This window comes from Panthera tigris, chromosome D4 (genome assembly GCF_018350195.1).
Source record: "Panthera tigris isolate Pti1 chromosome D4, P.tigris_Pti1_mat1.1, whole genome shotgun sequence".
NCBI classification, from domain to species: Eukaryota; Metazoa; Chordata; class Mammalia; order Carnivora; family Felidae; genus Panthera; species Panthera tigris.
In genome coordinates this window covers 38,197,293-38,221,168 of record NC_056672.1, presented here as the reverse complement: position 1 = coordinate 38,221,168, position 23,876 = coordinate 38,197,293, and the positions used below count along the sequence as shown (strand labels likewise).

The 23,876-nt window shown below is 40.4% G+C and overlaps 1 protein-coding gene across 9 annotated transcripts in view; it reads left to right on the top strand.

Moving 5' to 3' along the window:
- MPDZ (multiple PDZ domain crumbs cell polarity complex component) overlaps positions 1-23,372 on the top strand; it is a 162,082-nt gene extending 138,710 nt beyond the window's left edge. For all 9 annotated transcript variants that reach the window (XM_042963855.1, XM_042963861.1, XM_042963858.1 and 6 more), the window contains 15 exons: positions 4,954-5,046; positions 5,131-5,205; positions 5,938-6,109; positions 8,754-8,899; positions 9,845-9,928; positions 10,099-10,292; positions 12,560-12,707; positions 13,569-13,655; positions 14,495-14,585; positions 15,489-15,532; positions 16,630-16,752; positions 17,971-18,075; positions 18,646-18,758; positions 19,981-20,104; positions 21,962-23,372. In XM_042963855.1, coding sequence (XP_042819789.1) covers positions 4,954-5,046; positions 5,131-5,205; positions 5,938-6,109; positions 8,754-8,899; positions 9,845-9,928; positions 10,099-10,292; positions 12,560-12,707; positions 13,569-13,655; positions 14,495-14,585; positions 15,489-15,532; positions 16,630-16,752; positions 17,971-18,075; positions 18,646-18,758; positions 19,981-20,104; positions 21,962-22,108 — 1,746 coding nt within the window. In that variant the 3' untranslated portion in view covers positions 22,109-23,372. The remainder of the gene's footprint in view (positions 1-4,953; positions 5,047-5,130; positions 5,206-5,937; positions 6,110-8,753; positions 8,900-9,844; positions 9,929-10,098; positions 10,293-12,559; positions 12,708-13,568; positions 13,656-14,494; positions 14,586-15,488; positions 15,533-16,629; positions 16,753-17,970; positions 18,076-18,645; positions 18,759-19,980; positions 20,105-21,961) is intronic.
- Positions 23,373-23,876: the final 504 nt, after the last annotated feature.

Below are 23,876 nucleotides of genomic sequence, written 5' to 3'. Positions count from 1 at the left end.
GGGAAGAAAATGCAAGAAAGCAAAGAAGGGAGAATTAACCAATCTTCTAGCATTCATACGTCATCTGCAGTTCTTTATCCTTTATACTCCCAGTATTTTGAAAAATTACGTTTATTTGACAAAAATTAAAGGTAAAGTCACTGTGTTCTGTACTTCTCAGCAACCCTGTGCGATTGGTTTGGCTTTTCCCACTTGTAACAGTTCCCATAACTCAAAATGGTACCTACCGCTAGAACTTAAACTCTAGTCTTACATTTGCCATTCCTTGTTTCAACTTGCAACCAGGGCCCATTCACCTTTCCAAAAGACCTGTGTCTTATGAGTCTTCTACTTCATTCAGACTGACTTGTATCAAGAGCCCATGGAGATTTGTTTTGAGAATTCATCCCTCCTTGCCTCTGCACTTGGGATGCCCTTCTGCTTTCTTTTAGCTTATCTACACCCTGGGTAACTCAAGGCCTAGTTTAATCTAATGCCTGTTTATTTTGACATACGCCTTCAACATTCTGGCCTATGTAATGCTTACTAGTGATATCTTCATTTATTTGTCATTTAACGAATCATAGCTCAAGAGCATGTCTCTTGCAGTAAACATTCATGTGGATAAGTTTTCTGTACGTCTGTATTGCAAACACATTAAAAAGGGAGAAACTGCCATACTTTTTCTCCCATGACAAGTGGGGGGTTACATAGTATGGGGTACCATAGTTCATGCCAAGTATGTGAGAAGGAGGAATGCACGGATGCTTACATGCCACGTGTGCACAAAGGAAAGATGTCAAGTGTACTTGAAGAATACAAGGAGGGGAGAATAGTTTTTGTTACTGTTTCAAAACAGAAATTGTAGTAACAGGTCATTTCTAGTTCTGTTTTGACTTCTTAAACACTTGAGACAGGTTGATTATCTTTTTTTTTTCTTTTTAATCCCCCCCCTTTTGAAGTGAGAAAATAGAAGTATAAACAAAGTTTATAATGTATATAATCTGAACCCTTAGTGTTGACTGAAATGCCAGTTCAGTTTATCAGACGAAATATTTTTGATTAAAGAAAGATTGATTTTTTAGTACACATTGTCCTAGGAAAGTACCTATACATCAAAGCAGGTGACAACCTTACATGGTTGTCAGAGATAGGTTTCGTGTCCACACAGTTTTATAGGGTAAAAGTCTTCAAATAGCATTGAGAATTTTGGGGGGAATGTTCCAACTTCAAAATAGCTCTCCTGATAATAATAGGAGTTCAGCTTTGTTGCACTTTTAATTCTTGTTCACTCTTTTCTAGCTGTTTAATTATACAACTGTTGCTCCATAAATAATTTGGTCCCTTAATTTGTTTCACCTTCTCTGTATGGTGGTGTTTTAGTAACTGGCTCAGAACAGTGTTTCTCAGCTCTTTTTCTGTTAAGTACTGTATGTACTGTGGCAGAAGTGAGGTGGAGAGCTAAGCAGTTAGCTAAGACATTGCTCTTATGCCCTGTTATCCTTTACCCGTGTTTTATCCTGTTCTTCTGATACCAGTAACGTCTGTATATATGTATACACATGCTTATTTTTATAGGACTCCAGGTGGAATTGGAACATTTCGCGTTTGCAGGTGTGCAGCTTATTGTTCCTTTTAGGACTCTGCCTGTTGCCAATAACAAAAACAACCACAAGAAAAACCAACTTCCTCCGACAGGCTTAGTCAAAGAAGGGGATTTGTGGGCTCGGGTTACTGGGCAGCGATCCTCAGGGATAGTTGATCCTGTGGCTCCGTCGTGTCGTCAAGAACCAGTTCTTCTCCTCCCTGCACAGCCGTGAAGGGTCAGCGGTATCCCCGGGCTGGTCTTCTCTCAGTTTTACAACGGCTGCCAACCACAGTTGGGGTCATGTGCCGCTTCTTCCACATGCAGGGTGGGGGCAGAGTGGCTGTCCCAAAATGCTGAGCACAAGTCCTGAGACCCGTGCTGTTAAGCCAGTTCAGATCACATGCCTGCTCTTGAGCTATAGGGACTGTGGCCAGGGGACTGGAATTGTACTATGGACTTCACTCATTCACGCTCCATCCTTGGGGTCATTTATCCACTGTTACATAATGAATCACCACAAAATTTAGGAGCTTAAAACAATAGACATTTATTATCTCTGTTTCTGTGGATCAGGAATTGGGGAGCAGTTCAACTGGGTGGTCTGGTGAGACTCTGTTGTACATTTTGCCAACGAACGGCCAGCTAAGGGCTGCAGGCGTCTGAAGGCTTGACCGAGGCTACAGGATCCTCATCTGGGCTGGTTTGCTTAAATGACTGTTGGCAGGAGGTTCCCATTGCCTCTCTGAGGTGCTGCTTTCATGTCCTCATGACAGGGAACCGGCTTCCCTCAGAGCAGGTCATCTAAGAGGGAGAGTAAGGAGAAGCCCCAGGGCCTTTTGACATAGTTGTGAAATTACACACCATTCTTTCTGTTCCGTATTTTATAATCAGGCAACCAAATCCAGCCCACATTCAGCATCTCCTTCTTGAAGGGAGGAATGGTGAAGAGTTTGTATACATATTTTATTTATCTTTTTTATTTATTTCTTAATTTTTTTAATGTTTATTTGTGAGAGAGAGCCTGCACATGCGTGCATGTGAGTGGGGGAGGAGCAGAGAGAGAGGGAGACACGGAATCTGAGGCAGGCTCCAGGCTCTGAGCTGTCAGCATAGAGCCTGACGCAGGGCTTGAACACACAAACCGTGAGATCAGGACCTCAGCCGAAGTCAGATGCTTAACCTACTGAGCCACCCAGACACCCCTGTATATATATTTTAAAACCACCACCCAACACGTAGGCAGAGAGGAAGAGAGCCAACGAGAGAGAGAGAGAGAGAGTGTGTGTGCTCCTGTATGTTATTTGAGGCAGCAGGGGGAATGGGGCTGGATATTCTTTAAAACAAATGTATGAGCTTATACAAAAGAGTAAGATGAGAATGGGCATTAAGCAAACAACCAGCAAATGCTCACTGTACTAGTAAAATACTTTCCTGACTGCAGGTAAGTGAATAGGCAATAATAGAATCAAATCCCAGAGTTGAGTACATACAATCATTGTAGATACAGAGTAATACTCAAACAAATATTTCTTTGTGGTAATAGGAAAGACCATTGGTGTAGAAAATCCCAAATAGAATGTTTAACTATATTAGATGCACTTGGCATTGGCATTGGGATTTTATCTTTTTGGTAGCACATTCACCTTCCTACTCATTAATCCTGATTCTTTTACCACTAAATCAGGATTCAGGTCTCAAAATCCTGGCAAGTTGAGAGAATTTATCTGGAGTAAATCCAGTTACATTCTGTAGAGTAACAAGCAGAAGGAACGTATACTGTATATAGCGCACCAAGTTTCCGATCCCTTTCTTATTACATCCGATCCTCAGAGCAATGTCATGGTTGGGCAGGAACAGCATGGGTTTAAACTGTGTGGGTCCATTTATATGTGGGCATTTTTGATAATAAAGGATAGTACTGCCCTTTATTTTCTCTTCCTTATGATTTTCTTAACATTTTCTTCTCTCTACCTTACTTCATCGGAAGACACAGTATACAATGCATATAACATGCAAAATGCGTTACTCAACCATTCATGTTATCAATAATAAGACTTCCATTCTGTGGTAGGCTGTTGGTAGTTCAGCTTTGGAGGAGTCAGCAGTTATGCATGGGTTTGCACCTGTGTGGAGGGGGATCAGCACCCCAGCCCCCATGTTGTACAAGGGTCACCTGCATCATTACTCCTTTCTTCAGATAAGAAAATTGAGGTTCAGACATGTTATGTGGCTTATCCAAACTCCTGCAGGTAGGCAGAAAGTAAATTAGAACTGAGCTCTTCTCACCCCAAAAGTGCAATTTTCTCTGTCTTATGCATGTGACTGATTGTCTGGAAAGAGAGCAGTGGTAGAGAGAGATGCCCAGTGACAGTCTGAAAGTCTACGATGAATAGTCTACCTCAGAAAAGCCACAGTGTTGATAGTCTTTCAAATGGCGGTGTGACCTTATCTGGTGTCATGGTCATGGTCCCAAAGGCCCGATGGCTTGGTTGGCTCTCGTGTGTACATGTCGTAGAAATCACGGCAAGATTTCCCTTTCCCTCTTTTGCTTTACATTTGCTTTACATTTTACATTTCTGGGTAGAAACTACAATGAAAAAGGTTGCTAGCTCTAACCAGAATGAAAATATCCAAAACCCTATTTTAATTTTATTAATGTAAACATTAAAGAAATGTAAAAGCCAATACTATTGAACATTTGGTCTTGATAAAAGAAAATGTGGAAAATATAGACAAAACATGGATGGCTCTTTAGGCTTGGCAGGTTTTCAGTGCACGTCTTTGGGCTCAGGGTTGAGAGTGTTTTCACTCTGCACCAAATCAAAACACAAGTGTCTGGGGAAACAACGCTGGGCATTCAGCCCCAGAAAGGACAGAGCACGCAGAAGTAATTGCAGTCTGTCTGCTCCAGGAAGAAGGGCAGGATGACGGGGCCAGTTTGGGTTGTTATTTCTAAGTTGTAGGCCACAAAGAGGAAGCAGGATACTTTGATTTGGTTTTAAATGACTTATGCCGTCAGCCAGTTACACAGAACTACATTGGCAAATGTTGTATGTTTATTGAGTTATTGAATGCATTTTGTTCCCTGGATATTTTTCTAAAGTTACTGGAGATGTGTAACTGGATATATATGCTAAATATACTAGAAACAGTATACATATGGGAGGAATGAATACATTTGAATAGTTGATGGAAGAGAATTCCTTCCCATTAAAAAACTTGAAAGTTTGCTTAAGAAGAGATTTTTATTAATGAACTTTAGAATGGCTCTAATCAGTTTTCTAGCCCTTGGGTGGAAGATAATGTTTAGAAGTTACGGCCACATAGCTTTCCTTTGGATAAATTTAATCTGTTTCAAGTCTTCTAAGTTGTTCCTATTTCTCTAGGATCAAGGGGGTTTGGGCATTGCTATCAGTGAAGAAGATACGCTCAGCGGAGTCATCATAAAGAGTCTGACAGAGCACGGGGCGGCAGCCAAGGTGAGGCTTTCTCACGGTCATAAAGTGGTGGAGAAGGGAATTACTTCTATAAGATCGCCCCAAATCTTACATGTTTCCATTCAGGATGGACGGCTGAAAGTTGGAGATCAGATACTGGCTGTAGATGATGAAGTTGTTGTTGGCTATCCTGTTGAAAAGGTACTTTTCCAAAAGAAAGCAAATAACGCTGTGAACCCATCCGTGGGCATGGCCAGTGTTTGTGTGTGTCTGTGTGTATGTGATCATAGGGAATTGGGACCATGTAGCTATGTTAGACCAATGTCGTTAAGGAAGAAGAGAGATTATTTGGAAATCCTCCAATTTCTGTTTTCTATTTTCCGATGGAATGATGTTAAGATATTTTCTCTTGCCTAGAAAGTCCAGTGTTCAGTGAATGTTTTTGATAAATACAATTTCCATTTTCCCTTAGAAAAACTTGCATTTCTAAATAAATATCAACTTAGTGTTAAGATCAAAGGAATTTTTATGACTATTTGCTCCAATAAATATTCCCTATGTCTGTACTTACTAGTAGACTCACTTAGGCCTTTCATATATAAGTGCTAGAAAAAAAGCTTTGTTTCTTGTGAGATTTGGTGTGCAAATGTTTCTGTTTCTACTTTGGCCAGCAAGAAGCTTAAATCATTTTTTAAATTCAGTTTTAATAATTGTCTAAGGTTGGACCCTTTAACCCATACGTCTGTATTCTCACTTTCCCTTTGGCTTGATTCTTTGGTTGCATCGTTTTCCTTACTCTGAAACTACAACCATTCTTTCTTGACTTCTCAAGTTCTGACAAGGAAAGAGATTCCAACTATAATAGTGACTTACTGGTATGTCTACTAATTTGCTTTTGAATTTTGTTTCCCTGCCATACCGTCACCCTGCCAGTTCATTAGCCTTTTGAAAACAGCAAAGACAACAGTGAAACTTACCATTCGTGCTGAGAATCCAGACTCCCAGGCTGTTGCTTCAGCAGCTGGTACAGCCAGTGGAGAAAAGAGCAGCTCCTTGTCTCCGATGCCCCCAGCTTCTGGCTCCCCGGAACCGGAGTCCATCCGAAGTAAGGGCTTGTGTGGTGCACTTAACCTCAGCAGCTGGCTCCTACTTGGGAGCCACCTGCCTGTATGTAACTCACTGTTTGAAAGGCCGTAGACAGGGAACACTTTGGTGACAAGATGGTATAAAGAGAGGAGCTCCTGAAGAAAGAGTGCTGGACTTCCAGGCAGGGAGTCTGTGGGCTGTACGCTAACCAGCCATACGGGCTCGGGAAACCCATCCAGCCACTCTGAGCCTCAGCTGCTTCCTCTCTAAAGCAAGGCAATGACACTCTTTGCTCTCCAAGGATCTTTTGCTGAAGGTACCTGTGATTCTGGGTGTTTGACTAATGAAGTAAACAACATTTGGAATATCCCCTTTTTATATTGAGCACATAATTCAGCTTCTCTAAAGCCTTAGTGATCTAATCTGTAAAATGGATACAGTGGTATCTCTTTACCTGTGGAATCAACAATGCCTGGCATTACCAGAAACTCTTAAAAATGCTAGTTATTGCTATGGTAAGCATAATTGATTTGAGTTCTGTCATTTGGGTGTAATTGATCCTGTCAAAATAAATGAAGTGGTTGTATGTGGACTATGGAATGAGACTGGTGTGTGCCATTAAAATGCCAATGTGGCATATTGAGGCAAATCCTTCCTTTAAGTTGCTTTTTGACAACAGTTCACTAACTTTTAAGTAAGACAGTAAATTTCAAGCTTTGCAACATTGAAAAAAGTACTTAAACACATAGGCGTTTTCTTTTTTTTTAATATTTTTTAATTTGTTTTTGAGAGAGAGAGAGAGAGCATGCAAGAGGGCATGGGGCAGAGAGAGAGGGAGACACAGAATCCAAAGCAGGCTCCAGGCTCTGCGCTGTCAGCACAGAGCCCGACGCGGGGCTCGAACCCACAAATCGCAAGATCATGACCTGAGCCAAAGTCGGACGCTTAACTGACTGAGCCACCCAGGCACCCCCACGTAGGCGTTTTCTGTGATGGGAGAAGAAATCTTTTGGCCTCCAGTCTGAAACATTAACTTCTTTTGACAGGTATTTAGGGAAACAGCAATTTTTAAAACATATGTAATATAGTTAGATTAAAAAAAAAATCTTAAAGTAATACATATGTGATGAAGGTAATCCTTTATTTAGAAAGACTGGGTAATTCACTGAAATGTTAAAAGGTTTTACAAAAATTTTCTCATTTTTCAATTTTATGTCAATCTGTAAGTAGCACTGTCTATAAAAATATGAAATGCTAAATGAAAATGTAACATAAAAGAAACATCTTACATCTACTCTTACCATTTCAGGAGCAAGAGTTAGTGTGTTTCCGATTTCTAAAAAGAGCCTCTTGTCTTAAACTACTCATTGAGTATCTTAACTTTTTAATTTTTTTAATTTTATTTAAAAAAAATTTTTAACATTTATTTATTTTTTGAGGTACAGAGACAGAGCAAGAGTGGGGGAGAGGCAGAGAGAGGGAGTCACAGATTCCAAAGCAGGCTCCAGGCTCTGAGTTGTCACCACGGAGCCTGATGTGGGGCTCGAACTCACGAACCATGAGATTGTGACCTGAGCCAAAGTCAGATGCTTAACTGACTGAGCCACCCAGGCACCCCTCTTAACTTCTTCAAAACATCACATTTGCTGTATGCTCTTTGGGATATCATAAAACATATGATATGAAGACTATCATAAAACAAGGTGTGAAATTATATTCTCCTTGTTTTTTCCTGATCTGTTCTTAGGTCTTCAGTCCTGAGCATACATGCACCAGGATTTAATATCTGAGTTTGTAAAACATCACGCGAGACACACAAAGAACGAAACTGCTTGTGGGGGTGGGGGTCCCCTGACGTTTTATAAACTCAGATAGTAAATCCTGGGGCATGTAGACACAGATCTGATTACATAAGAAGAGATGCTCTAGGAGACGAAGAAAAGGAAAACCAAAACAAAAGCATAAAAAGCCCTGAAATGCGGGCACCATGATTAGAATTATTGATGTGCTTTGTGTTTTCTGGTCTTCTCAGAATGTGTTTTTAGTTTACTGCCACATATCACAGTTCTGAGTTTTACAAATCATAATTTCATGAGAAGGTTTTTTGGCTCTAGTGAAATGTTGACTATCAACATGACACTAGAGGTTCAGTTCAACTCTCTGTTCTTGGGCTTTTATGCATATTATCTCGAGCGATTTAGAAAATACACAATAGTGCAGAAAGTAACTTGGCACCCACCACCCTAATTAATGATGATGTAATCATTTTGTTTGATTTTTTTTTTTTGACGTTTTTATTTTTTATTTTTGAGACAGAGCGTGAATGGGGGAGGGGCAGAGAGAGAGGGAGACACAGAATCAGAAGCAGGCTCCAGGCTCTGAGCCATCAGCCCAGAGCCCGATGCGGGGCTCGAACTCACAGACTGTGAGATCGTGACCTGAGCCGAAGTCGGACGCTCAACCGACTGAGCCACCCAGGAGCCCCTGATTTTTTTTTTTTTAAATATAACTAAAAGATTAAGATAAATTTGACGTTTTGCTGTCCCAAATCTTGGGCCCTTTTTCTTTTCCATCCCCCAAAGGCAACCAGTGTGGTGAGTTTGCTGTTTATACCATCTAATCAATTTGTATCTTACTTCATTTCATGTTTAATTTATTTTTAGGTACAAGCAGATCGTCAACACCAGCAATCTTTGCTTCTGATCCTGCAACCTGCCCCATTATCCCAGGCTGTGAAACAACAATTGAGATTTCCAAAGGGCGAACAGGGCTGGGCCTGAGCATTGTTGGAGGGTCCGACACTCTGCTGGTGAGGACACTCAGATACACAGAGATTCTTCGGTTACTCAGGCAACCTCAGTGCACCTGAGAGATCACTGTCCGGGAGGTTTTTATCAGTTCTATTAAATGAAATATAAAGGCTTAGAAAAATGCATCATTCACTGTTGTTTTCATTTGTAGAGCAAATACCAGAAATTTAGTACTGGGATTTGTATTTGAGGAAGTGAATACCGACTCACTAAGATAGTTACACTCGCGATCGTGACTTTCAGGTCAAAATAGGTCCATCAGTTTTCCAGTCTTTGCCGTATTTTAATTTCCTTTATTACTGATGGGATATGATTGGGTCAGTCCCATACTGAGGAGTTTGAAAAGTCATGAACAACATTTTCTAAAGGTCAAAAATCTTCTAAAATCTAGTAATTGCGTTTGTGGATAGGAAAGATGATGTATATCTATCATTTTCATTTGCAGATAGGAAAGGTGATATCTATCTATTATACATACATATGTATGATTTATATGTTTCATAATTTTTTTTCTTTTTTTTTTAATGTTTATTTACTTTTGAGAGACAGAGTAAGAGCGGGGGAGGGGCAGGGAGAGAGGGAGACACAGAATTTGAAGCAGGCTCCAGGCTCTGGTCTGTCAGCCCAGAGCCTGACATGGGGCTCAAACCCACCAACTATGAGATCATGACCTGAGCCGAAGTTGGACACTTAACCAGCTGAGTCACCCAGGCGCCCCCATAATTTTTTTCTTTAAACCTCCCTATCATTGGAAAAAATAGATAAATATAAACTTCCTTGAAAATCGCATTACACGTTTCTTTGAAATTTGATATGACTCACTCTGGATCCAGTGAGTATAGAACCCTTAGCATTATCTTTGAAAGTACAGTGTGTTTTCCTTTTATTTTTGCTCATCAGTCCTAGGGAGAATGGGATAAAGCATATTTTGTTTGGGCCCTTAGGGTGCCATTATTATCCATGAAGTTTATGAAGAAGGAGCAGCATGTAAAGACGGGAGACTCTGGGCTGGAGATCAGATTTTAGAGGTACAGAATACCTTTATAATTAACAAAGAAAGAGCTATTCTGGGGAGGGTGGTCTCTGTTTCTTTCACTTCCTCTTTCCTCCTCCTCTCGTCTCCCCCTCATCAGCCCCCATTCTTGCTTTTTCTTTATTTGACTCACCCGGGTCCTCACAGTGTCCTGTGTCTGTCCAGGTGAATGGAATTGACTTGAGAAAGGCCACACATGATGAAGCAATAAATGTCCTGAGACAGACGCCACACAGAGTACGCCTGACGCTGTATAGAGATGAGGCCCCCTACAAGGAGGAGCATGTGTGTGATACCCTCACTATTGAGCTGCACAAGAAGCCGGGGAAAGGCCTGGGATTAAGTATTGTTGGGAAAAGGTATGACCGACGAGGGCAAACCCAGTGACCTTTCGGAAATGATTGAATGTCACTTCTTTTAAAGAGTATTAACAGTAGTAGACTCTCTCCCAGGCGCTGGTGTTCCGTAGGCAGCTGCTATCAGCCCATTCAGTAACGGAGCACCAAACGACCTCACTTTTGAACTTTTTAAGTTAGTACTTTGGGGGATTTTGAAGGTACTAGACAAAAAGACGTTTGGTATTTCTTGAGTACCTGCTGTGTGCCAGGGAAGACATTAGGTTCTGGGGAACAAAGTTAAATAAGATATGGTTCCTGGTCTCAAAAAACTCACAGTTTGGTAAATGAGAGTTAAATATGTTCCTGCAAAGAAGGATTCCATTGATGAGTGACCAAACCATATGGTGGGGGAGCTGTGGCAGCATAAAGGGACAAATGACTCTATTTGAGGAAGCAGATTAGAGAAACTGCTCAGAAAAGAGGTGCCGGAGCTGAGGCTGAAAGTGATAAGTGATAGTCTGTGTGCAGGGAGTGGAGGATATTCTAGGGAGGACTGGCTTGAGCAGAAGCTTGCCATCAGAAGGGAACAGAAAGTAAGAGGCCAGGTGGTAAATTGGTGAATTCAGTACCTAATTTATTTAAATATTTATAGATAAGTATCAACCAATTCATAATCCAGTAAATTCCAACACCTTTATGCTAAAGATAGCAAAGCCAGAGGATCAGATGGGGAAATGGTGCATTTGAGGTTCTGACCTTGACAAGAAGTTACGTGACTGCACTTTCACTGCACATTTCTACTTACGGTTATGTTTTATGTCAGCAAGAAAATGCTGGTAGTTTTGTAGTTTTATGAATGGAAGGCAGGTTGGAATAAGATTAGTATTAGTTCATTTTGCATGAATCCATCTTGCACGAAAGTTAGATTGTAAGAATAATCCATTTAAAATAAAAGACATCACAGGAGTGATACTTAAACAAATGGTTTCAGTTTAAGGTACACATTCACTATTTATTTTCTTTTTTTATGTTTCTATTTTATTTTTGAGAGAGAGACAGGGTGCGAGTAGGGGAGGGGCAGAGAGAGAGGGAGACACAGACTCCGAAGCAGGCTCCAGGCTCTGAGCTGGCAGCACAGAGCCTGACGTGGGGCTCGAACTCACGAACTATGAGACCGTGACCTGAGCGGAAGTCGGCTGCTTAAACGACTGAGCCGCCAGGTGCCCCAGCAGCCAGTTATTTTATAGAACACTCGGCTGTTTGGATCTGCCGGTTTGCCTGCGGTTGCTCATGTGAGGGTAGGTCAGTCATCCTTGGCAGGAATATCACAGACGCGGAGCGTTGCCCCTCTCACGGCATCCCACCAGGGGGCTCATGATGTCTTTCTGCGCTGGGGATGTTGATTTTGATCTCTTGGCTAAGGTGCTATGTTCCAGGCCTCTCCACTAGTAAGTTCTCCTTTCCCTTTATCATCAGTAAATATTCTTTGTGGAGCTGTTTTGAGACTTTAGGATTATCTGGTTTTTCATCCTGCTTTTGCCCATGAGTTTCATTGTCCATGAATGTTTTCTTGCCTGAATTAATTATTCCTATGATGTTTGCCAAAAGGTGATTCTTTTTTAATTTTTTTTTTAATCTTTATTTATTTTTGAGAGAGACAGCGTGTGAGCAGGGGAGGGGCAGAGAGAGAGGGAGACACAATCCAAAGCAGGCTCCAGGCTCTGAGCTGTCAGCACAGAACCCGACGCTGGGCTTGAACTCACAGACTGTGAGATCATGACCTGAGCCAAAGTCGGCCACTTAACCAACTGAGCCATCCAGGTGCCCCGCTATTTATTTTCAATAATGTTAATGATGTTGATGATAATACCAACATATTTATGCTGCCACAGCTCAATATTCATTCAGGGCTTCATTATGATGTAGAAAGAGCAATAGACTTAGCACCCAAGAACTAACTCCTAAGTCCCATTCTTGCTAGTTAGTAACTGTGACCCATAAAATGAGAAAATAATAGTAGCCACTTCACCTCACACTATATAATTGTTGAAGAATAAATATGCTTATGAAACATACGTTTAATCCATGAAATACTATAAGACATAAGCTATTATTATCATAGAAAATAATTCTAATAATGTTGCCCCTGTGTTGCTGAAAACAAACTTTTAAAGTCATCAAACTAAAAGTCAAGTTTTTAGTTAAAAAATGTTCTCTTTTCAAAAAGTAAGCAGTACATTCCAGTGGCAGAAAAACAGTCATGTTCAAATTCAAAATTATGTTTGCAGAAGTGATAGTGGAGTATTTGTATCCGACATTGTCAAAGGAGGGATTGCAGACGCTGACGGGAGACTGGTGCAGGGGGACCAGATTTTAACGGTGAATGGAGAAGATGTCCGTGATGCCACCCAGGAAGCTGTGGCTGCTTTGCTGAAGGTAAACCTCAGAGGCCAACAGTGAGTATGTGGGGCATGGGGGAAGGAGGGCGAACTAATTGGGCTACCACAGTCAAATAAGCACTGAATTCTCTTTATTTAAAATGTTGTCTCAAATGAGACACATTCTTAGTGGCAATTTCTGAACAATCTGTAATAGTGCTTTATTATATAATGTCTTTTCTGTTATTAAATGTCACAGAAAAGCCTTGTCAAGGTTGACCATCCATTAAGGTCACATAGCTAGTGAATCACAGTAGGATTTAAACCAGTGCGTCTACCTCCAGAAGCCCAGGATCTCAGACACCTCATTGTGCTTTCACATTAGACTACATGGTGTCTTTTGCACGCCTATGATTTATTTGGCAAAGGTCACAGGGAAGTTGTCTTCATTCTTATTTTGTGTTTATAGCAGTGTGGCTCATTTCAGTGTTGTGTCATAGGTCTGTTCAGGTCCAGTGTGGCAGTAAAGAGTTTGCCCAGTTATCGATTAAGGACACGGTTGTTCTGTTGTTTCTGTTTTGTTTGTTAAGCCCTGGTTAGTTAGTACACTTGGCCTATCTGAACCAGTAGGTTTCCTGCGTTGATGGCTTGATTCTCCGTTTCTCTCTTCCTCGGCAGAAACAGTCTCCATGTAAATCATGAGGTCGTGAGGCAGACACTGGGTGTTGCTGCTGCTTGCTGTTACTAGTTTTATGTTTTAGGAAAGTCTCTTTCCACAAAGCATTGGAGGCATCCTTGACTGTGGAAACCCCACAACGAGGGTGCCTTTCAAAAACCTAGTCTTAAAGAATATTATGTACTGCTGACGATAAATGGAGCGTTTTAATTGAACTTTTTCATAAAACAACCACTCCCCTAGTGTTCCCTGGGCACGGTAACCTTGGAAGTCGGAAGAATCAAAGCAGGTCCATTCCATTCGGAGAGGAGGCCTTCTCAAAGCAGCCAGGTGGGTAGCTGTGGGATTCATCAGGGTGATGTGGTCTGCATGCCAAAAGGGACTTGGTGATGGCCCCGAAGGTGGGGCTGCCCAGGGGGGGCATACCCAGGCCTGGCCCTCTGGCCCCAGGAGTGAGGTGGGGAGTCTGAGGGAGGGGCACCTGCTGAGAGGGACAGGTAAACAAGGTGTGGCTCTTGAGTAGTTTGTAAGTCATTCTAAGGAACTTGATGTCAACAATTCTGCTTTTCTCTTCCCATAATTACATATGTTAACCAATTAGTGGATGTAAAGCCTACCAAGATGACACATTTTTAAAGTATATAACAAACATTTATCAATATTCAGCGGAAAAACTCCCATTTAAGTTGAACAAACCACATTTGTTCATGACTCTCCTCAGTTGTCTTCTGATGACAGAAGCCCACTTCCATCACCGGTCCAGAAAGGCCCCTTCTTCACCTCCTCAGGACTACCATTCATCTCCAATTGACTGGCCCTGATTTTACAGTTTGCACAAGCCCCAGTCTATGTACAACATCCGTTTCCACCTAGAGAGGGTTCGCTTGAATGAGATTATGAAAATCCACTAAAATTTTAGTTGGGTTGGAATCTGCCTCATCTATTCTTTTAGCTTTCGTTTTTTATGCCACTAGGAAAATTCTTCTGTAATATGGAAAAAAATTAAGAGAAACTATTTAAAGTGCCCTTCTAATTATCAAATGCCACTGTTGTTTAAAAGGTATTTCTCTCTAGATGCATTAAAAAAGAATTGAATTCCGAAATAAGTGGTATTTATGCAGTATAATTACTTCCAAAACTTTCTAGAATAATTATTGTGTATTTCGTAGATGAGTGAAGGCAGCCTGTCATCATTCACTTTTCCACTTTCTGGATCCAGTACATCGGAGTCACTGGAAAGTAGTTTGAAGAAGAATGCATGTGAGATCGGTTTGATACTTTAAACACGAGTTACTGGTTTGAATTTTGGTAACCAACGCTGTTGGTTTTTTCCCCTGTCTCGATTTACCTTTGAGCTCTCTTTCCCTAAATCATTCTGTGCACTAATACAGGTGCCAAGGTGTGCATCGACAAAAAATCTGAACAACGTGAAGCTGTGCCTTTGTTCTTTGGCAGCTTTTCCATTTGTTGTTTTTTTCTATGAGTTATGCTAAACATTAGAATCAGGATTCTGTAATTTTTTTCTTACTAAGAAGACTGATGCATTTGATTTTCATTTCCTTTTTCTGTTTAACACCAATAATTCAGAAGATACCATTAAGTGAAGCCTTCTTTTCCATGAAGACCGCAAAATTTTGATTGAGAAAATTAGTATGATCCTCCTGTGTTTTAATTACATGAAACCATGATGCAGAGGGTTTTTTGGCTTGGAGCATTGGTTGAAAGTTGTTCAAATTGAAGAACTAACCATATGGCAGTCTCTGTTTGCAATGTGGCTAATATTCTAGAAATTTAGCCACTTAGGTCCATGAATTCCTTTTAATGTATCCATGACTTTATTTTTCTCAGCTGTGCACATGTGTCTTTCTGTCCAAAGCTTATTCTGTCCTTGACTCATTCAAGGTGGATTATGCAGTTATATAATCAATGATTAAAATAAGAAAGAAGAAATGGGATGGTGTGCATATTTTTCCAACTGGAAAAATAAAGAGTCCCTATGTGAGATGGATTAAGTCATGTGTACTGGCAACTTTGAATACCCCCCTTTCAAAAAAAAAAAAAAAATAGTGTGTCTCATTTAGTCACATCCAGCTTCAGGCATTGACTAAAATTTAGTTGAACATAAAATAATTTAATAACCCTATTCTTTTTTCACCTTTACAGTGGCATCTGAAATACAGGGATTAAGGACAGTTGAAATAAAAAAGGTAATGGGGTGCCTGGGTGACTCAGTCTGTTAAGTGTCTGAATTCTGCTCAGGTCATGATCTTGCAGTTCATGGGTTCAAGTCCTGCATCGGGCTCTGTGCCAACAGCTTGGAGCCTGGAGCCTGCTTTGGATTCTGTGTCTCCCTCTCTCTCTGCCCCTCCGTCACTCACGCTCTGTCTCTGTCTCTCAAAAAAATACATAAACATTAAAAAAATTTTTTTAAAGAAATGAAAAGGGTAACTTGGGGAAGAGAAAACAATATAAATTCTGTTGAAACTTCAGAGGCATCTACATATATATTTTCCTATTAGCAGTCTTACTATTTTACCATGCCATCTGAAAAATTATGTCCGAAATACAGTGGAAAGTAGCACAATTCAGTCTTCACTGAATTTCCTGGTCACAGGACCTTGTTTGAAAATCTTTGTTGGCATATCCTGTATTACCCAAACTGGCATCCACTGAATCCCACACAAATGATCACTCCATCTCTCGCTTCTCATGAGTGAGCCTTGGCTCTCAACAGCTATTTCTTATTCTCATGAAACAGATTTCCCTGACCGCCATCCACAGAGAGAACATAAAACCAGCTACAATTTATTGAGCCTTTTCTATATGCTGAAAATTCTCAGACACATCATGCTGTCACCATCTCATTTAATATTTTCTGCAGCCCTTTCTGAGGGGTGCTCTAATCTCCATTTCATCGGTGATGGCCTAGTTACTCATTAAGAGGGCTGAACTTCATCAGGGCCCAATATTTGTAAGTGTGGGTACCTGGCTTTGAATGCAGACCTTTCTGATTCCAAAACTGGGGTCCTTCAGTTCACCAGTTTACCTGCTTGCTTTCCGTCACCCCATAATGATATGATTTTCATTTAATGTGTTTTAATTTCTTTCATTTCCTGCAAGGATGCTCATTTTCCTAAGTCATGCTAAGGACCCGTGTCACATGAAATAATGCAGCTTTCTTGAGCTTCATTTTCCTCACACCTCAAAGACCTAAGTGAACTGGATGATATTGTGCCAAAGAAACCAAACATCAATTTAAAATACCACATTGACCGAAAAAATATTTTAATCTCTTCCATGGCAGGGGCCTGCTGACTCCCTGGGAATCAGCATTGCTGGAGGAGTGGGCAGCCCTCTTGGTGATGTTCCCATATTTATTGCAATGATGCACCCAAATGGAGTGGCAGCTCAGACCCAAAAACTCAGAGTAAGTTCTACTAATTACCCTGGCGGCCCTCACAGAGCTGGCAGAAGTTTTTATAAACCCTTTGAGTCCTCCCAGCTGTGGCAGGCAGTTTTAAATGTCTGATTCTGCTTTTAAATCCGCTAGTCCAGCCACAGGAGGGCTTGCTTGGAGTAAAAGGTGAAGAGAAGTAAGAGAGGAGAATTTCCCGCTGGATGCAAATTGACAAGTAAATGAGCTGGGAAGATTTACCGTCGTTTTTTACTTGTTTGAAGGTCTGTGAAAGACGTTAAAAGAAAACAAAGTGTTTTCAGAATACCAGTATGAAGTGAAGTTTTTCCTTACACGTGTCACTGGCTCAAATGCCAATTTAACTTTATTAAATTGAAAACTATCACGTAGGTTGTGGTTGATCTTCAGTTTTGCAGAAGTTTACTATAAATGTGACCTACGTTGTAAAACCGTACAAAACTTGCTTCAAAGTTGAGGGATTATGCTAGCATAGAACACTGTGATGAAATTTACACTAAATGTCCAGCCCGAAAATTACGTGGATATTCCAGTAAAATCTGTGTGGCCTCGTGTCAGAAAGGGTCTCAAGACATAGCCACGTCTTAGTTTAAATAGTCTCTAAACTAGAAACGATGGAGTCTATTTTGATAACTACATTTGTGACTGACACTTAAAAATTGATGGTTGCACCCAGTGGAAAACTTTGCTGTGCAGGGCCGGAAGTGAATACTTTTGTCTTTGCGGGACAGATGGTCTCTGTTGCAGCCACTCATCTCTGCCCTGTGCAGACAACTGAGTAAGCATGTTCCACCCAGACTTTGTCCACCACAACAAGCAGTGGGCCACACTTGGCCCACGGGCCATTGTTTGCCAACTCCCGACTTAGAGACACAGCTAATGTGTAAATAATAATGTCCAAAGAAATTTTTTTAATTGATAGCAGATATTTTATTCTATAATAGGAAGCAGTGCCTCCTGAGGAGAAATGAAGGCAAGGGATGAGTGATTTTCCCCCTTGCCCCAGAGACTTCTAGAACTCAGTCATCATGTAGAGCTTCTTTTTATCATCACTCCTTCTTGAAATGATTGGGTTTCCTTGATTGTGTTTCAGTTGCTGGGAGCACTGTGTGTGTGATGTTCAAGGCAGAGAAGGAAATGACTGTTTAGGTCTCAGGGTCCCACTCTCCATGGCTGCCTTCGCAGATGTCTATTTTCTTTTCTCCCTTGCAGGTTGGGGACAGGATCGTCACTATCTGTGGCACATCCACTGAGGGGATGACTCATACCCAAGCAGTTAACTTACTGAAAAATGCCTCTGGCTCCATTGAGATGCAGGTAAGAGTTGGCATCCCGACCACTCTTCGCAGTGTGGTTAGCTTGACACATGAGCTTTCACAGTAAGGCGGTAAAACTGCTTAAATCTCCTGATGCTATTGTATTTAATATTTCCCTTGAACACAGATGATTACATCGAGCGTTCCAAGAAAGCATGTAAGAAACATTTTATCCTGATGCGTTTATTGCTTCATATTTTATATCTAAAGGGATATATGCAAGGCCTTAGTGGTAAACAGTTAATTGCTAGAATTTTAAGTGGTATGAGTGGCTTTGTAGTCTGAAGATCTTTAAAAAATAACTGCATATGAGACCACCTTTGGAAAACATCAAAAAAAAAAAAAAAACTTTGTAGAATTGAATTACTAAAGTATTTTTACTGTCAGCTGAAGAGGCCTCTGGACCTTGTGGAATTTCTTTCTTTTCGGTTGAATATGAAGTTAACAGAAATGATTAAGTGGACATTAAAGTGCACGTTTTAATCCAAAAGTTATTTTTGAAGAAAAATCACTGATGTGGCCCTGGCCACCTGAACGTGTGTTTCTGTCTCTCTCTTTCTCCCGTGTACAGGTAGTTGCTGGAGGAGACGTGAGTGTGGTCACGAGTCACCAGCAGGAGCCTGCTGGTTCCAGTATCCCTTTCACCGGGCTCACGTCAAGCGGTATATTTCAGGATGATTTAGGGTGAGCTCATGTTATGGTTTCTATGTCCCTACCACTCACCTCAAGGTGAAAAAATAGGAGATGAGTTTTTTAAATTGTCAGGTAATTATGGCATGGATTCAGTTTATCAAGCATAGGTACATAGCATGCCACTGCCCTGAGTTTTCTTTTGGGGGAGGGCGCATTTTATTCTTGATGTCACTACCCTGTGTGATATGGAACCGATCAAAGCTATCCCTTTTAAATTCCAGTATTGCCAACTCATTTAATAAATGATCATTTTGATGAAAAAATTCACAGTTCCGGGGCTCCAGAACTGGGTGGCTCAGTCATTTGAGCGTCTGACTTCAGCTCGATTCATGATCTCGTGGTTCATGGGTTTGAACCCCACGTAGGGCTCTGTGCTGACAGCTCGGAGCCTGGAGCCTGCTTCAGATTCTGTGTCTCCCTCTCTCTCTGCCCCTTGCCTGCTCACGCTCTATCTCTGTCTCTCAAAAATAAATAAACTTAAAAAAATTTCACACTTCCCCCAACAAGTAGTCCAAAAGAATTAGAACATAAAGAGAGGGGAAGAAGGGTGCCTGGGTGGCTCAGTCAGCTGAGTGTCTGACCTCAGCTCAGTTCATGATCTCACAGTTCGTGAGTTTGAGCCCCGCATTGGGCTCTGTGCAGACCGCTCAGAGCCTGGAGCCTGCTTCGGATTCTGTGCCTTTCTCTCCTTCTGTCCCTCCCTTGCTTGCGCTCTGTCTCTGTCTCATAAATAAATAAACATTAAAGACAAAAATTAAAAAAAAAAAAAAACAAGAGAGAGGGGGAAAGAGGAACATCTTAAAGTCTTTTAAATAATTTGATGCAGCCTCTACATTGTTAGAAATCGATTTTTTTCTCTGAGCTTGGGAATACTGATGTTTATGCCTTTTCCATGATAGCCATCTTCCTTTAAATAAATGGGAAAAAGAATGTGCATGCATGCAGGGGGATCATGTCATGAACATGTTAGTGTAAGGGAACTTTAGATGAGTAATAGAATTAGGGTGTGTTAATTAGGATTTTGGCAGATTATGTAAATTTAAAATACTGAGACCGGCATGCACTGACAGTTTAAGCATCCCCAAAATACCGCAATATACTCGTCAGTAGCACAGAGAATTTTCCTGGTTCTAGGTGGATGTCAGATAATCCATAACTTACAGATTTGATTTTGAAAATCCGAAAACCCTTTTTTTCCTTCCATTTGCTGTAGGCCTCCTCAGTGTAAATCTATTACACTAGACCGAGGACCAGATGGCTTAGGCTTCAGTATAGTAGGAGGATATGGCAGCCCTCATGGAGACTTACCCATTTATGTTAAAACAGTGTTTGCGAAGGTAAGCTTGCGAATGTCAACCTCCCCCTTCCCCCCTAAACATTCATTAATAGTGGTCAGCAGCTGGCTTATTAGTTTATGGCCTGAGGTAACGCCAAATGGTTAACAGTTGATCATTTTCTTTTGGAACTCCCTTCAGGAACAGGTCATTAAATATTTTTGTCCAATTTGAGGCTTAGTTATGTTTAAAGGAAAAGAGGCTCAAATTGAAATTCCATGGGAACTCTTGACAACATGCAATAAAAATATTAATGAACTTTAGTTAGACAGTAAGACCTGATTTTTTTGTCCTTTGAAAACAGGTCGCCTATGATTGAATGTCTTTTGAAAATGGGACATTTTAAATATGTATGCTGTAGAGGGCTGGCATTTATTTTTCTTTGCATTTTTTTTGTTGTGAAATACTAAATAGACACAGGAAAGTACATAAAATAGCTACACAGATTCACTAATATCTAACAGGGCATTTATTCTGTAGTTTAATTTTATTGAATAAAATAGAAAGATAACAACTAAAAAAATTGCAGAGTATCCAGAAGCTATATCACCTACAGTAAATCAGCTATTTGTAGCCCGGGGATTCGATTTCGTAAAAAAATTTATATAGTTGTATATACAGTGAGTGTTCTAATTTAAAGATGTTGAGAATAAGTTTATCACAACATTGGTGCTGTTTAACATAATCCAAACCCACATAATTATTATTAATTCGTTCTTGAGACATTTTCTTCAGGAGCTACAAAATTGGACATAATTTCCTATGGAGAAAATCTGGAATCTCAGGATTTTACAGTACAAAGGAACAGTCCTTATGGGCAACCTATTGAACAGTTTGATGCTGCTTTAGGTTAGCGCTATAGTCCTTTAAAGTGCCTACATGTGGAGGTTTTATTCCATTATTTTGAAAAAGAATTATTATTTTTAACCAATTTAAAGCGCTGTATCTACAGCAACCTAGTTATAGGCTTAATTTACGAGATTTTTTTAAAAGCCATTGGTATGTCCAAAAATACAAACAGCATTTGTCAGTGAATAGAAGACTCATGCAGTCCTTTTCCTCAGCCTGGGAACAATTTATTTAAGGCATGCTAGTTAGAACATATTTTAAGAATTTCATCATTATGGATTCCTCATTAACTTTTCCATATTTTTAATCTTATATTTAATTGCATAATTGCCTACTGTAAGCATGCCTTAAGATGGGATTCTTTTTCAAACGGCAGTGTCTGTGTTTCATCTTAATCATTTAAGGCCCAGAAGAAATGCGAAGACTGCACATACCCTCAGGAAGTAAAGAACCAGCAGCTTGAGCGGCCTATTCAAAGCCCCAGAAAGAATTACATTTAGAATTAGTAGGACTTGCATCCTGCCTAGTCCTTGTCAACATGCATACGGGCTTTCTGCTCCTGTAGACCTTTGGGCTCCGTGGCCTGATGCCCTTGTCCTGTAAAGCTGCTTTTGTTCGTATCTAATCCTTTGTCGTCTTCTGTAGCCCTTCTTGACAGGATGAAAAATCCTGGATTCTATGAAATCATTGCTGCCAGGCAGATTCCCAAATATTCTTTATTAATTTGATTTCCTACCAACTGCTGTGCTGAACAGCCAAAAACCATCCAACTAATCTGTTGACTGCTAAATTCTCTCTAAAATTGGAATCTCAGTGTTAAAACCATGCAGGAGCAAGACCTCCTTTGTGTATGTTCATCATTGCTTAATGGCTGTGCAGTGCCCATGGAGCTTCGAGAGCAATGTGTGTGTACATGCAGAGCAATTTACATTCTTGTTTAGATCTTTTTCTGTTGTGTAGCTGCGAGGCAGCATTTTTTGAGAAGCAAACAAGTCTGCTTTATAATTGCAGGGAGCAGCGTCGGAAGATGGGCGTCTCAAAAGGGGTGATCAGATCATTGCTGTCAATGGCCAGAGTCTGGAAGGGGTGACCCATGAAGAAGCTGTTGCCATCCTTAAGCGGACAAAAGGAACTGTCACCTTGATGGTTCTCTCCTGACTGTACTGCAGAGTTGAGCCAACTCAACCAACCCCTCGCTCACCTCCCACACCGTGGAGAGAATGGGTCTTGTGGACACCTTTCCCCGTGCGGTCTTCAGCAGGCTCTTCAAAACTCTGGGTGGGGGAAGTACCATCTAAATTTGTTTTTCTCGTGTGGAAATGATTCTCTTACCACCTAGTGTCATTTTGCCTTTCTCCTTGGATCTTGTGAACGTACACTTTAAGAGAAGGACTGTGTGCATAGGTAAATCCAGCCTTTCTTTGTAAAGATGTCTGACGACTTGTCATCACATGTGCAGAAAATGCGATACGCTGAACTGGTTAGTAGAGAAAAAAATAGTCTAAAGCTAACCTAAGAGAAATGGCTTTAATAAATTAGGGTAAGAATGAAAATATAAAATAAAGAAGAAATCTCAAGTGTCATAAAAAATGCGTCATTTTGTCAGTCCAACTCCTCTCCCCATTGCTAAATAAAAAAGGAAATTAAACAGTTTTTCCATTGAAAAATCTTTAAAAATACTCTCAGTAGTTACAATATTGAATATTATAGAAAAATGGCATCTCCTCACCTTTAAAATACACATATACATTTTATCCTAAAATGGGTTTCTAAGGTTGAGTAAATAGCAGTTAAATGAAGCAGTATCCCTAAGTTTGTAAAGAAAATGTTTGATGCAAATCTTGTTCATTTTTATTTTTGACCTGTGATAAAATATTTTCATGTTTCTGTAAGTACAGTGGTGATGCCACCCACTATTGACTGTAGTTTCTCTAGAACGCGGCCAAGCTGACCACGGAGGAACGTAGACGTCTCTCAGAATCTTTAATGCTGGTTTTAACCGATGCAACACTAAAAATGTGTTAGCGTGCTGTGCAATTGGTTTTCAATTACTATTAATCTTAATGACAGAGAAAAAAGCAATGTGTTAGTAATTATTTTGGTTGTGTGCCATTAGTAAATTGATAGAAAAATTAAGGGGATTAACATAACTTCATTTCGTTGCCTTATATTAACATCTTATAATACAATAGTTTAAGACTAAGGGAAACAGATGGAGCTGTTTATTGAGACAACTGGTGAGGAATTATCATGTGTTCATTCCCATTTTAGAGCGTGAAACTCCTACATTAGAATATATGAAGTCACTTTAAATATTATCTATATTTGTAACAGAAGTAGTGTACAGATATTTTATTACAGCACTTTTGTGTAAATGCAGAATTGGAGTGAATAAATAAGAAGTTTCATGGTGCACGAAGAAAGAAACAGGCGTAGTTTTTGTCTGTTCTTTTTACTGGGAAAAAGCTTATTATATTGTTCAAGATTTACAATTTAAAATTGGTTTTTATCCTGTCTAACTGAACATATGGTGTCCATAGTTACAATCAGAGGAAGTTTGGACAACATCATTATGAAAAGCCCCATGTTTTTTACATCCAGAATTTTTACTAATACTGCAGATCCATAGACTCCTCCCGGAGCGGTGGAAGACAGACAGCATGGTGGAAAGAGACGTGTCCTGCCTCTGTATTTTTTCTGAGGTGCTGTATTAATGTGGTAATACTATAAATTGTTCTTGGGGGTAGTCACGAGCTAAAGTGAGTTCAGATGGAAAAAGTCCTAATGGAAGTTATTTATATTAATAGACATGAAAAGTCTGGTTGAACACTGAGGAAGGAATTGAGGAACGTCTGTTCTGCTAGTTCTGTCCCCAGTTAGCTAATGAACGTGTGCATTCTGTCTGACTCACCTTATCTGTAAAACG